This window comes from Mchenga conophoros, linkage group LG11 (assembly GCF_057382185.1).
Source record: "Mchenga conophoros isolate Kocher_MC1m ecotype Shallow Benthic linkage group LG11, M_conophoros_male_GT1.1, whole genome shotgun sequence".
NCBI classification, from domain to species: Eukaryota; Metazoa; Chordata; class Actinopteri; order Cichliformes; family Cichlidae; genus Mchenga; species Mchenga conophoros.
This window is the reverse complement of record NC_140536.1, coordinates 12,806,540-12,821,509: the sequence shown is the minus strand read 5'-3', so window position 1 is coordinate 12,821,509 and position 14,970 is coordinate 12,806,540. Positions and strand designations below refer to the sequence as shown.

Here is a 14,970-nt window from a genome sequence, read left to right as displayed (position 1 = left end):
ATGGACGCACAATGTAGTTTGAACATGGTGATCATAACAGTCGTGGTATGTTCACATCTGCAAATCAGATGTAAAAGTCTGGGAATGCTTTGCCTACTGAACATAACAGCCTCACTCTGAGTGTAAACAGGAGAAATGAATATTTTCATGTTTTCTGCTGTGAGGGAAGTGACAGAAATACAAATCCAGCTCTGACTCAGAGAGGGGATCATATCAACATCAGTGTGTCTACAGAAAACTCCAGAGTGAGGGTAGAAGTCTTTTCTTTCTCTTATTAGAGGACACATTTGTGCAAAGAGTCTAAAGTAAAGATGCTGTGGAGTCTGTTGTTCATCACTTTGATTGGTAAGTGGATCATTTGATGTTCCTGCCTGGCACAGTGATGTTTCAATGATCGTTATAAAGAATGAAAAAGATCAAATATAACAGTTCAGTTTTACTGTGAGTTGATCCAAACTGCTCGATAAAGCAAAAGTCGTTTCATTTAGTTTAAAGAGGATTTGACTTTAGTAAAGCCAGTTTCATTTCTGAGTGTTGAAGGATGGTTTACATTCTGTGCTTTCTGCTGTATTACCAAACAACAATATCAGAGCTGGCAGTAATTCACTCATTCTTACATCGTTCTCTGAAACTTCACAGGAAGATCAACTCAACAGGATCCAGGTAAGAGTGCATTTCTAATCAGTTTCTTCCGGTTATATCAAAAGTATGATGGTGCTTCTGTTCTGAATATACTTATTTGTAAAGTATTTAATTTTATGCCTTTTTAATTATTTTTATATATTTTTCTCCCTTTATTTATTTGTGCATCACAATATTAATTGTGTGTGTGTGCTAAATATGGTAGCTACAAAAGACTTAATCTGATTATAAAGTCAGAATTCAGATACATTATTTAGGAGTGAAAAGAAGATTTTGATAAAGAAACAGCAAAAGCCTTAATCTGAAGTGTTAGTACCACGTACATCATCTTTTTTGAAAACTTTACTTTCTGTTACATCATCAGGATGTAGTCCAGGATGGGAAACTATCAAACTGGATGACAAAGTGGCATTTCAGTCTTCAGTCTACACAGTAAATGGTCTCAACTACACTGCTGACAGAGCTTTGGATGGAAATAAAGAAACATGTTCTAACACTGTAGAACAACAGCCCACCAGCTGGTGGACAGTTGACTTATTTGGTCTATATGAAATTTCCTGCATCAGCATTTACAACATAAATCAAGACAATGTTGATCTAAGAGGCGCTCGCATCCTCATCAGGAACTCATCTGAGAGAAATGCTGCTGACACCACTGAGTAATACCTTCATCTTACTTTGAATCATTCTGTTCTCAGTCAGGCTCCAGCATGTCCAATGTTTTTTAGATAATTTTATGAATATTTAAGTGCATTTAAATCCAGTAATACAGTAACACAGAGAACCCTGTATCAGTTCTATCAGATGAAATGGGACAGGGGTGTCAAACTCAAACACACAGTGGGCCAAAATTCAAAACTGGAACAAAGTCGCGGGCTAACGTTAATATTTATTTTTAAAAAAATCTTCCTCCAGATATAGGAATGAATCTTTTCTTATGGACTCAAATAAGTTTTGCTGGAAAACTGAATATGGAACAAGCAAAGCTTAATACTAAACAATATATATATTAGCTGTTTAATACCAGTAGGCCAGCTCTAATAATAATTTGGTATAGCTTCGCGGGCCAAATGTAATTAGGCTGCGGGCCAAATTTGGCCCGCGGGCCAGAGTTTGACACCTATGAAATAGGAGGTCTAATATGGTGTGATGTGGTTTGGAGTAATAATCACATATATGTGAAGAATATAAAAATCTTTATTTATTCTCATTTTCCTTTGTTGTTTATTTGTAGGTGTTTTCCTTCTTTCTAAAATGTTCTCAGACAGCAGCTCACATTTATTATCCAGCTGTTCGACTGTCTCCACTGTTTACAGCATGATTTAATCAAACAGAGCCAGAAACTCTTTCTGTACATCTGTCCAACCTTTTGTCTTTGTTTACAGGTGTGCAACAATCAACACAACTATTAGTGGAGGAAATAAAGCATTTAACTGTGAAAATGGAACAAAGTGGGGGCGTTATGTAACTGTGTACAAAGACACATATGGGCCTTTAATTCTATGTGAGGTGACGATGAAAGGCAGAAAAAAAGGTACAATAAAACATTCTTACCCACTAAGTTAATTGGTCAGTCAGTAGAGTCAATATAAATGTGTAAATTGATTGCTTGATTGATAATACTTTATTCATCCCGAGGGAAATTGGGTTAAGGCTGCCGACCTTTGCCAGCGCCATCTTACCCTCCCGACCATACATACATTACACAGCATCACATGGGGAAGTCAGGTCAGAGAGATATAACAATGGAAAATGCACAACATGAGGAAAGATGCGGAGAAAAAAGAACTCCCCCCAGGCTGAGCTCCAACAGCGCGTGTAAGACTCAGCTTTGCAGTTTGTCTTTACAAAAACCCGAAAAATTTGTCATTCTAAAGAACTCACTGAATTCGAGCATGCTACTGTAAAAGGATACCGCCACTGCAACAAGTCAGTTTGTGAAATTTCTTCCCACCTTGATACTGTTTGAATAATTTTCTTCTTTTCTTTTAGAATGAGATGCTCTGACTTTCATGGTGGCCATTGCATAAGAGCTGTCTTCTATTCCATTCATCTACACAGATTTATTTACATGGAAGAAAGTTTTCCATCTACTAATAAATCTGAACCACAGAAGTTTAATGCTGGACTTGCACTTTGCCATGGCAGAGGGCAGTAAAATAAGGAATGACTTTTATGAACCACATAGCAGGAAGGTGCAAGATGCTAACGTGCAGGGCATACATGGAACATGATAACCAAATGGCTGGCATAGTTCAGAGGCCGGGCCTGGAAGTCCCAAAGTCAATATGGGAGACACCGCCAAGGGTGGTCGAGAATGACCGGACTAAGATCCTGTGGGACTTCCAGATACAGACGGACAAACTGGTGATAGCAAACCATCAGACATACTAGTGATGGACAAGCCACTATACCGAGTAATAGCAGCATCAGGAATAACGAATACCAGAAGCTGGAAAAACAACAAGGCCTGAGAGAGGAGGTTAAGAAGATGTGAATGGTGAAGGCAACAGTGGTCCATGTAGTAATCAGAGCACTCGGGGCAGTGACCCCTAAACTGGGCAGGTGGCTCCAGAAGATCCCAGGAATGACATCTGAGATCTGTGTCCAGAAGAGTGCAGCTCTACGAAGAGCAAAGATACTTTACAGGATCCTGGTAAACATTTGTAATAACGGATGTGTGTGACTCTGAGTGAGGCACAGGATTGCTAGATCAAGGCTAGCGACCTTAAAATGGAGATTCCAGAAACTTTCTTTACCGCGACGATCAAGCATCAACACTTAAAATGGAGAGCACTTCAGTCAATGTGATATTGATGTAGTTATTTTTATTCTCAGATGTTAACTGTTGGAAAATCCTGCACAAAAACACATTTTGTCTTTTAAAATATATCAGGAACTTAAGGCCTTTTTTGATTATATCAACGTAACATCAGTTCAAAGTACAGTCATGGGTGTGGAACCTTTTCTCAGTGTCTTTGGCTTTAATGAAGGCTATATTATTAAAACACTGTAAGTGCCGTAATTTCACTGCTCATACAGATTCATTCAGAATAATTATCACTGGTTCAAATTCATGGATTGAATAAAAGGGGCATCGGGTGGTGGTCGTTACTGAACTGTCTCCATTTGAAAACATTAAAAAGACACTTTTGTGCAAATGACCATTTTAACTGAAACAAGCATTTTACAGTGTAAAAATCATATATGAAGTTATTTAGTGAATTTAAAGGAGACAATCTGAAACACAAACACAGTCACTGAATGTCTGTAAACTTGACAAACATCCCAACAAAAATAAACTGAATTGACAAACATTTGTTTTCCAGTTTATGTTTTATTTGTTCAGCAGGTTTAAACATGAGAGACGCGAGTAAAACAATTCAAAGGCCAACAATCCATTTACAACTAAAGGAAATAATATATATATATGTCAATTCAAAATTATAGAAAACACTAAATGCTTAAGTTTTTTAAGTGTCATATAATCATCATATCAGTGTATCATGAAATACAATCAAAAGTAATTTATAATAATAACATGTTTCTGAGTGTTAATAGAGAAGTTCTGCTTAATTTCTCCACTGTTTATCTTCCTGCTACACTGAGCCTGAACCCATCACCTTTGATTTATTAGAGGAAAGTTTGCTACAACCCAACAAGCCACTACTGACACCTGTCTAACTGAATAAACAAAACCAACCCATGGATCTTCTTACACTGCACAGATGAAATTATATTTATCATAAACAGACTTCTTGTACCACAAATGGTTCCCACTTGTATTCATGGCAGCGTTCATGCCACAGACTGCTGTTCTTGTGTCATCTGGAGCCCACTGATCAAAAAATACACACTGATCGTTGACCCAGATCCAGAAGTCGAAGCCACAGATGTATTGAAGACCCAGCCAGACAAAGGGAGTGTCAGCCTTCTGAGCCTCCAACCCAACCCAGACCTGGGTCTCGTTATCAAGGATGGAAACCAGATCCATGTGTTCCTCTCTGCAGTGGTACCGGGCGTCTGCCCATGTCTTGTTCTCTTTAATCAGTTTAAAGGGCTCTAAAAGGAAAAACATCAAAAACATGAAACTTAGAAGCATCAAACCAAACAGTGTTTCTGAGTGTCTAACATGCTGCGTTGATTCAAGCACATAATTCTTACTGTCAACATTTACACATTTATATTGACTCTACTGACTGACCAGTTAACTTAGTGGGTAAGAATGTTTTATTGTACCTTTTTTTATGCCTTTCATCGTCACCTCACACAGAATTAAAAATCCTCCCGATGTGTTTTGGTACACAGTTACATAACGCCCCCACTTTGGTCCATTTTCACAGTTAAATGCTTTATTTCCTCCACTAATAGTTGTGCTTATTGTTGCACACCTGTAAACAAAGACAAAAGGTTGGACAGATGTACAGAAAGAGTTTCTGGCTCTGTTTGATTAAATCATGCTGTAAACAGTGGAGACAGTCGAACAGCTGGATAATAAATGTGAGCTGCTGTCTGAGAACATTTTAGAAAGAAGGAAAACACCTACAAATAAACAACAAAGGAAAATGAGAATAAATAAAGATTTTATATTCTTCACATATACTTGATTATTACTCCAAACCACATCACACCATATTAGACCTCCTATTTCATCTGATAGAACTGATACAGGTTTATCTGTGTTACTGTATTACTGGATTTAAATGCACTTAAATGTTCATAAAATTATCTAAAAACATTGGACATGCTGGAGCCTGACTGAGAACAGAATGATTCAAAGTAAGATGAAGGTATTACTCAGTGGTGTCAGCAGCATTTCTCTCAGATGAGTTCCCGATGAGGATGTGAGCGCCTTCTAGATCAACATTGTGTTTATTTCTGTTGTAAATGCTGATGCAGGAAATTTCATATAGACCAAATAAGTCAACTGTCCACCAGCTGATGGTTTCATATAGAGTGGCAGAACATGTCAAATAATTTCCATCCAAAGCTCTGTCAGCAGTGTAGTTGACACCATAATAATCTGTGTAGACTGAAGACTGAAATGCCACTTTGTCATCCAGTTTGATAGTTTCCCATCCTGGACTACATCCTGATGATGTAACTGAAAGTGAAGTAAAAAAAAATTAAAAAAGGAAAGAAACAATGTCAGTGGCAATAATACTTCAGACCAGGTCTTCTAGTGTTTTTTTTTAGGAAAAATCTCCTTTTCACTCCTAAATAATGAATCTGAATTATGACTTCATGATCTGACTAAATCTTTTGTGGCAAACATTTCTCTCTCACACACACACACACACACACACACACACACACACACACACACACACACACACACACACACACACACACACACACACACACACACAGGTTATTTCCAAGCAGCCTCACTACATTATAAATGTTGAATAGTTTTGCAGTTACTGAATAAAAATTCATCAGAATTAATGAAATGAATAATTTGACTCTCAAAGCATATCAAAGACTGCATGTTTATCAAAGCACTTATTTCTAAATCACGTTGATCACATATCATAGAACATAATTCAATATAAATTTACATTTATAACATATATTTATACAGATGTTTGTAAAATTGCTTCAGTCCAACAGAAAATCCCCACATGAAACATTCCCACAGATATGACGTCTACTGTGATGCAATAAGTAAAAAAATGAATTGAAAAATAAAATATAAAAATAATTAAAAAGGCATAAAATTAAATACTTTACAAATAAGTATATTCAGAACAGAAGCACCATCATACTTTTTGATATAACCTGAAGAAACTGATTAGAAATGCACTCTTACCTGGAACCTGTTGAGTTGATCTTCCTGTGAAGTTTCAGAGAACGATGTAAGAATGAGTGAATTACTGCCAGCTCTGATATTGTTGTTTGGTAATACAGCAGAAAGCACAGAATGTAAACCATCCTTCAACACTCAGAAATGAAACTGGCTTTACTAAAGTCAAATCCTCTTTAAACTAAATGAAACGACTTTTGCTTTATCGAGCAGTTTGGATCAACTCACAGTAAAACTGAACTGTTATATTTGATCTTTTTCATTCTTTATAACGATCATTGAAACATCACTGTGCCAGGCAGGAACATCAAATGATCCACTTACCAATCAAAGTGATGAACAACAGACTCCACAGCATCTTTACTTTAGACTCTTTGCACAAATGTGTCCTCTAATAAGAGAAAGAAAAGACTTCTACCCTCACTCTGGAGTTTTCTGTAGACACACTGATGTTGATATGATCCCCTCTCTGAGTCAGAGCTGGATTTGTATTTCTGTCACTTCCCTCACAGCAGAAAACATGAAAATATTCATTTCTCCTGTTTACACTCAGAGTGAGGCTGTTATGTTCAGTAGGCAAAGCATTCCCAGACTTTTACATCTGATTTGCAGATGAGAACATACCACGACTGTTATGATCACCATGTTCAAACTACATTGTGCGTGCATCCAAGTACATGCAAATACTTGATACTTAGCATAGCAGGAAATTTACTTCACCAGTGGAGGCTGTGTGAATAAAAGGTATTCAGTGACATTTCAACAGGTGGACATTTGGTCTACTTTAAAGAAAAAAACAGAGACATTATTAACAATCGGTCATTCATTAATAAGCTGCCGGGAAAAAACCTTCACAAGTCCATCATTGTGTCTACTTTCTGCTCTGCATCTGCATTTAGTCTGGATTTCATGTTTCATGCAGAAATTATTTATGGCAAAGTGCTTCACACACTGCTGAGTATTTGTAAATGTGTGCATGAGGGCAGGAATGCATGTTTGTGTCTGTGTGAGCCTGTTTCTCTAAGTCTATGTCAGGCTACCCCCAGGTGTGGGGGCCGATCTCACCACACTCCATACCAGTGGTTGATGCCCTCAGGTATCGGTGCGTTGGTGGTTCTCGGTGTCCAGGCTGGGCACTTAGGTATGTACTGGGTCACTCCCGGTGGCTGTTTGGCGGGGCCTGGCGCCCGTGGCTCGGTCAGGCCCCTACCAGAAGGCAGGGGGCCCTCATACCTCGCGTGGCTGGGCCCGGCACTCTGCCGCAGCTGGCTGCCAGCACAGCCTGCAGACACATCACTGCAGCCCCCTGTAGCTTCTGCACCTTTGCTGCAGGGTGAGTCCTATTCATCACTAATAACATGAATTCCATCATGTACAGTCTTGAAGTGCAGTTCTCACTTTGATTTGTGCACATTAAATACATTTGGTCATTGGAGCAGAGAAGCAGCTGGGATATTCAAAGTAAAGCAGCATCATGGTTTTTGCTGCGAAAGCACAGGAATCTACATATCAGACTTAAGTCATGGTGTGTTTTATTATCACAGTGTGAAGTTCTTGTTTTTAAAAAAATATATATATATTCTAAGTTATTTTAATCAAGAGTTCCTTTTCATTGGTACTTGGTTTCAGACTCAGGTCTGTCACTGTGTTCATGTGTAAAAGAGGGTGAAAGAGTAGTGATAAAGCACACAGCTCAGTGAACATGGAGGTGTGTAGACCAAGGAGACAATATTCAACCTCATCTGGTAGTTCATTGCTTTGAGCAGTAGGTGGCGCTGCTGCATAAAATGAGGATCTGAGATTCAAACATGAAGCAGCTCCTGAGCTCAGAACTGCTTCTAAATCAATTTCAACACATGAATCAGCCTTCAGAAGTGATAAGAGGTCCACTACAGTCTAACAAGTTTATCTGAAATAACACAGCATATATTAGTACACTAACATTTTATTACCTGCATGTGTCCATGTCTAAAAATATTTATGATGCATGTTGGTCACTGACCATCACATAAAACCACAAAAATCATTTTATTACATTTGAGCCACAGTCATTATTATAATTGCCATATTATTGTTAATAGCAGGATGAGGAAGGTTAATATAAATAGTTGGACTGGTAGTAGCAGGATGTAAAAACAATCGAGTTGAATGGACCAGTGGAAGCAAAGAGGGTTTTAACAGAGGAGATAGAGAAGGAGCAGGAAAAGGCTTTTTTAGTAGGTTCATTTATTTTTATTAATGTTAACACAGCAGCCTGACTCTCAAACTCTAAACGTCTGCTGATCTCAGTGAATGTAACAGAGTTGCCTCCTTTCCTGAGATTTGCAGATATGCATAAAGGTCAAGCAGCACACTGTAGATGGAGCTCTGGTAGAAAGCAGAAAACCTCCATCATCAACCACAGTGTGTTATTTGGAATCTACTATAGTGAAAAATGAATAACTTTTTTCTTTAAAGTGGCATCACTTAAAGATTTAGTATTTGGAAATGATTTCATATTAAATATTGATTTTAAGTGGCGTAGCTGGCCAAGTATTGCTAAGTGGTGTCTTAAAGCGTATTGTTGTGTTAGAATGAGTCTGAGGAGGAAAATATTAGACTGGAAATGTTGCAGATGTTGATTTACACTTATTTTAAGAACATTACAATATTATTATAAACAATGTAGTTATTTTTTTAATCTCTGAATTTAATTAGTTAAAGTTCATGAAGGTTCATAGAGGTTACATTGACCATAGTACATGTTCAGAGTACATAGCATCACTGGTTCCTGAAGTATTTTTTGTGGGGGAAAACATATCTGAGCTCCTCTGGGTCTTTCACACAAATGCACCCTGGTCATGGATGTGTAAGACTCAGCTTTGCAGTTTGTCTTTACAAAAACCCGAAAAATTTGTCATTTTAAAGAACTCACTGAATTCGAGCATGCTACTGTAAAAGGATACCGCCACTGCAACAAGTCAGTTTGTGAAATTTCTTCCCACCTTGATGCTGTTTGAATAATTTTATTCTTTTCTTTTAGAATGAGATGCTCTGACTTTCATGGTGGCTATTGCATAAGAGCTGTCACCAGATGTGAATGGTGAAGGCAACAGTGGTCCATGTAGTAATCAGAGCACTCGGGGCAGTGACCCCTAAACTGGGCAGGTGGCTCCAGAAGATCCCAGGAATGACATCTGAGATCTGTGTCCAGAAGAGTGCAGCTCTACGAAGAGCAAAGATACTTTACAGGATCCTGGTAAACATTTGTAATAACGGATGTGTGTGACTCTGAGTGAGGCACAGGATTGCTAGATCAAGGCTAGCGACCTTAAAATGGAGATTCCAGAAACTTTCTTTACCGCGATGATCAAGCATCAACACTTAAAATGGAGAGCACTTCAGTCAATGTGATATTGATGTAGTTATTTTTATTCTCAGATGTTAACTGTTGGAAAATCCTGCACAAAAACACATTTTGTCTTTTAAAATATATCAGGAACTTAAGGCCTTTTTTGATTATATCAACGTAACATCAGTTCAAAGTACAGTCATGGGTGTGGAACCTTTTCTCAGTGTCTTTGGCTTTAATGAAGGCTATATTATTAAAACACTGTAAATGCCGTAATTTCACTGCTCATACAGATTCATTCAGAATAATTATCACTGGTTCAAATTCATGGATTGAATAAAAGGGTCATCAGGTGGTGGTCGTTACTGAACTGTCTCCATTTGAAAACATTAAAAAGACACTTTTGTGCAAATGACCATTTTAACTGAAACAAGCATTTTACAGTGTAAAAATCATATATGGAGTTATTTAGTGAATTTAAAGGAGACAATCTGAAACACAAACACAGTCACTGAATGTCTGTAAACTTGACAAACATCCCAACAAAAATAAACTGAATTGACAAACATTTGTTTTCCAGTTTATGTTTTATTTGTTCAGCAGGTTTAAACATGAGAGACGCGAGTAAAACAATTCAAAGGCCAACAATCCATTTACAACTAAAGGAAATAATATATATATATGTCAATTCAAAATTATAGAAAACACTAAATGCTTAAGTTTTTTAAGTGTCATATAATCATCATATCAGTGTATCATGAAATACAATCAAAAGTAATTTATAATAATAACATGTTTCTGAGTGTTAATAGAAAAGTTCTTCTTAATTTCTCCACTGTTTATCTTCCTGCTACACTGAGCCTGAACCCATCACCTTTGATTTATTAGAGGAAAGTTTGCTACAACCCAACAAGCCACTACTGACACCTGTCTAACTGAATAAACAAAACCAACCCATGGATCTTCTTACACTGCACAGATGAAATTATATTTATCATAAACAGACTTCTTGTACCACAAATGGTTCCCACTTGTATTCATGGCAGTGTTCATGCCACAGACTGCTGTTCTTGTGTCATCTGGAGCCCACTGATCAAAAAATACACACTGATCGTTGACCCAGATCCAGAAGTCGAAGCCACAGATGTATTGAAGACCCAGCCAGACAAAGGGAGTGTCAGCCTTCTGAGCCTCCAACCCAACCCAGACCTGGGTCTCGTTATCAAGGATGGAAACCAGATCCATGTGTTCCTCTCTGCAGTGGTACCGGGCGTCTGCCCATGTCTTGTTCTCTTTAATCAGTTTAAAGGGCTCTAAAAGGAAAAACATCAAGAAAATGAAACTTAGAAGCATCAAACCAAACAGTGTTTCTGAGTGTCTAACATGCTGCGTTGATTCAAGCACATAATTCTTACTGTCAACATTTACACATTTATATTGACTCTACTGACTGACCAGTTAACTTAGTGGGTAAGAATGTTTTATTGTACCTTTTTTTATGCCTTTCATCGTCACCTCAAACAGAATTAAAAACCCAGATGTGTTTTTGTACACAGTTACATAACGCCCCCACTTTGTTCCATTTTCACAGTTAAATGTTTTATTTTCTCCTCTAGTAGTTGTGTTGATTGTTGCACACCTGTAAACAAAGACAAAAGGTTGGACAGATGTACAGAAAGAGTTTCTGGCTCTGTTTGATTAAATCATGCTGTAAACAGTGGAGACAGTCGAACAGCTGGATAATAAATGTGAGCTGCTGTCTGAGAACATTTTAGAAAGAAGGAAAACACCTACAAATAAACAACAAAGGAAAATGAGAATAAATAAAGATTTTATATTCTTCACATATACGTGATTATTACTCCAAACCACATCACATCATATTAGACCTCCTATTTCATCTGATAGAACTGATACAGGGTTCTCTGTGTTACTGTATTACTGGATTTAAATGCACTTAAATATTCATAAAATTATCTAAAAACATTGGACATGCTGGAGCCTGACTGAGAACAGAATGATTCAAAGTAAGATGAAGGTATTACTCAGTGGTGTCAGCAGCATTTCTCTCAGATGAGTTCCCGATGAGGATGTGCGCGTCTCTTAGATCAACTTTGAAATGATCCATGTTGTAAATGCTGATGCAGGAAATTTCATATAGACCCAATAAGTCAACTGTCCACCAGTTGATGGGCCGTTGTTCTACAGTGTTAGAACATGTTTCTTTATTTCCGTCCAAAGCTCTGTCAGCAGTGTAATGAACACCACGCTGATCTGTGTAGACTGAAATGCCACTTTGTCATCCAGTTTGATAGTTTCCCATCCTGGACTACATCCTGATGATGTGACAGAAAGTAAAGTAAAGTAAGAAAAAAGAAAAGAAACAATGTCAGTGGCAATAATACTTCAGACCAGGTCTTCTAGTGTTTTTTTTTAGGAAAAATCTCCTTTTCACTCCTAAATAATGAATCTGAATTATGACTTCATGATCTGACTAAATCTTTTGTGGCAAACATATTACACACACACACACACACACACACACACACACACACACACACACACACACACACACACACACACACACACACACACACACACACACAGGTTATTTCCAAGCAGCCTCACTACATTATAAATGTTGAATAGTTTTGCAGTTAGTGAATAAAATTTATTGATTTAATGAAATGAATAATTTGACTCTCAAAACATATCAAAGACTGCACGTTTATCAAAGCACTTATTTCTAAATCACGTTGATCACATATCATAGAACATAATTCAATATAAATTTACATTTATAACATATATTTATACAGATGTTTGTAAAATTGCTTCAGTCCAACAGAAAATCCCCACATGAAACATTCCCACAGATCTGACGTCTACTGTGATGCAATAAATAAATAAATGAATTGAAAAATAAAATATAAAAATAATTTAAAAGGCATAAAATTAAATACTTTACAAATAAGTATATTCAGAACAGAAGCACCATCATACTTTTGATATAACCTGAAGAAACTGATTAGAAATGCACTCTTACCTGGATCCTGTTGAGTTGATCTTCCTGTGAAGTTTCAGAGAACGATGTAAGAATGAGTGAATTACTGCCAGCTCTGATATTGTTGTTTGGTAATACAGCAGAAAGCACAGAATGTAAACCATCCTTCAACACTCAGAAATGAAACTGGCTTTACTAAAGTCAAATCCTCTTTAAACTAAATGAAACGACTTTTGCTTTATCGAGCAGTTTGGATCAACTCACAGTAAAACTGAACTGTTATATTTGATCTTTTTCATTCTTTATAACGATCATTGAAACATCACTGTGCCAGGCAGGAACATCAAATGATCCACTTACCAATCAAAGTGATGAACAACAGACTCCACAGCATCTTTACTTTAGACTCTTTGCACAAATGTGTCCTCTAATAAGAGAAAGAAAAGACTTCTACCCTCACTCTGGAGTTTTCTGTAGACACACTGATGTTGATATGATCCCCTCTCTGAGTCAGAGCTGGATTTGTATTTCTGTCACTTCCCTCACAGCAGAAAACATGAAAATATTCATTTCTCCTGTTTACCCTCAGAGTGAGGCTGTTATGTTCAGTAGGCAAAGCATTCCCAGACTTTTACATCTGATTTGCAGATGAGAACATACCACGACTGTTATGATCACCATGTTCAAACTACATTCTGTGTGCATCCAAGTACATGCAAATACTTGATACTTAGCATAGCAGGAAATTTACTTCACCAGTGGAGGCTGTGTGAATAAAAGGTATTCAGTGACATTTCAACAGGTGGACATTTGGTCTACTTTAAAGAAAAACAGAGACATTATTAACAATCGGTCATTCATTAATAAGCTGCCGGGAAAAAACCTTCACAAGTCCATCATTGTGTCTACTTTCTGCTCTGCATCTGCATTTAGTCTGGATTTCATGTTTCATGCAGAAATTATTTATAGCAAAGTGCTTCGTACCTCGGGCTGTGGGTGGACAATAAACTGGACTGGTCATGCAACACAGAGCACCTGTATAAAAAAGCACAAAGCCGACTGTACTTCCTCAGGAGGCTGAGGTCTTTTAACATCTGCAGGAAGCTCCTGAGGATGTTTTACCAGTCAGTGGTTGCTGGAGTACTTTTCTATGCTGTGGTGTGCTGGGGGAGCAGCACAGCAAAGAAGAACTCATCCAGGCTGGAGAAACTGATCAGGAGGGCTAGCTCTGTGGTCGGCATGAAGCTGGACACTCTGGTGACAGTGGCAGAGAAAAGGACATTAAAGAAACTGATGGACATTATGGACAATGCCAGGCATCCTCTGCACACGGCCATTAACAAACAGAAGAGTCTGTTCAGTGACAGGTTGCTTCTCCCAAAGACAAGAACTAACAGACTTAAAAACTCCTTTGTCCCACACGCCATCAGACTGTTTAACTCCTCCCTGGAGGGGAGAGGGAGGGGAAACAGGAGGACAAAGGAGGGGGGAACAGCTAAGCTGTAGTGCCTCTTCACCTCACTGTGCGATACCTTTTGTGCAATACTTTTGTAAATAGTCAACGGTGCAATAGACCTCAATACTTGAAATGTGCAATTCACTTGTATTTTTATTTTTTATTCCTATTTATTCTATTTATCCCCTTTGTATATTTTATTTATATTTGTCTCTGTATTTATATGTGTGTGTGTGTGTGTGTGTGTGTGTGTATGTGTGTATATATATATATATAATATTCTGTAACTCTGTAACTTCTGTCGGTGCTGTGCTTTATAGGAAATCGAATTTCCCAGAGGAACCCACCCGAGGGATTAATAAAGTTCTATCTTATCTTATCTTATCTTCACACACTGCTGAGTATTTGTAAATGTGTGCATGAGGGCAGGGATGCATGTTTGTGTCTGTGTGAGCCTGTTTCTCTAAGTCTATGTCAGGCTACCCCCAGGTGTGGGGGCCGAGCTCACCCCACTCCATATGTTGCGAAATCAGTTTTACCCCGGTTCTTTTTATTCCTCGAGCATCCAGAGATGGCACCGGACTCAGTAGTCATTTTCACAAAATCTTTATTCATCCTTACTCATCTTCATTTACTCATCTTCATTTAAGCATGCACTTCTAGAAGGGAAGACGAGGCCGGTGTCCCTCTGCAAAAATCTTCACCCCTTTGTCTGTGAAACACAGTTTTAT

At 37.9% G+C, this 14,970-nt stretch overlaps 3 protein-coding genes across 3 annotated transcripts; 1 reads left to right on the top strand and 2 right to left on the bottom strand.

The window, feature by feature from the left end:
• Positions 1 to 157: 157 nt before the first annotated feature.
• Positions 158 to 3,948, top strand: LOC146563699 (fucolectin-3-like). The gene is made up of 4 exons (XM_085290955.1): positions 158 to 345; positions 640 to 663; positions 1,007 to 1,301; positions 2,028 to 3,948. The coding sequence occupies exons 1-4, from the start codon at positions 312 to 314 to the stop codon at positions 2,206 to 2,208; spliced, it is 534 nt and encodes a 177-aa protein (XP_085147081.1). The 5' UTR covers positions 158 to 311; the 3' UTR covers positions 2,209 to 3,948.
• LOC146563698 (fucolectin-4-like) lies at positions 3,755 to 6,947 on the bottom strand. The gene is made up of 5 exons (XM_085290953.1): positions 6,773 to 6,947; positions 6,455 to 6,478; positions 5,440 to 5,746; positions 4,882 to 5,033; positions 3,755 to 4,704 (listed from the first exon to the last, which is right to left on the bottom strand). The coding sequence occupies exons 1-5, from the start codon at positions 6,804 to 6,806 to the stop codon at positions 4,358 to 4,360; spliced, it is 864 nt and encodes a 287-aa protein (XP_085147079.1). The 5' UTR covers positions 6,807 to 6,947; the 3' UTR covers positions 3,755 to 4,357.
• A 3,668-nt stretch (positions 6,948 to 10,615) lies between these two features.
• On the bottom strand, positions 10,616 to 12,550 carry LOC146563697 (fucolectin-2-like). The gene is made up of 4 exons (XM_085290593.1): positions 12,535 to 12,550; positions 11,825 to 12,062; positions 11,270 to 11,418; positions 10,616 to 11,092 (listed from the first exon to the last, which is right to left on the bottom strand). Exons 1-4 carry the CDS (start codon positions 12,548 to 12,550, stop codon positions 10,746 to 10,748), a joined length of 750 nt encoding a protein of 249 aa, XP_085146719.1. The 3' UTR covers positions 10,616 to 10,745.
• Positions 12,551 to 14,970: the final 2,420 nt, after the last annotated feature.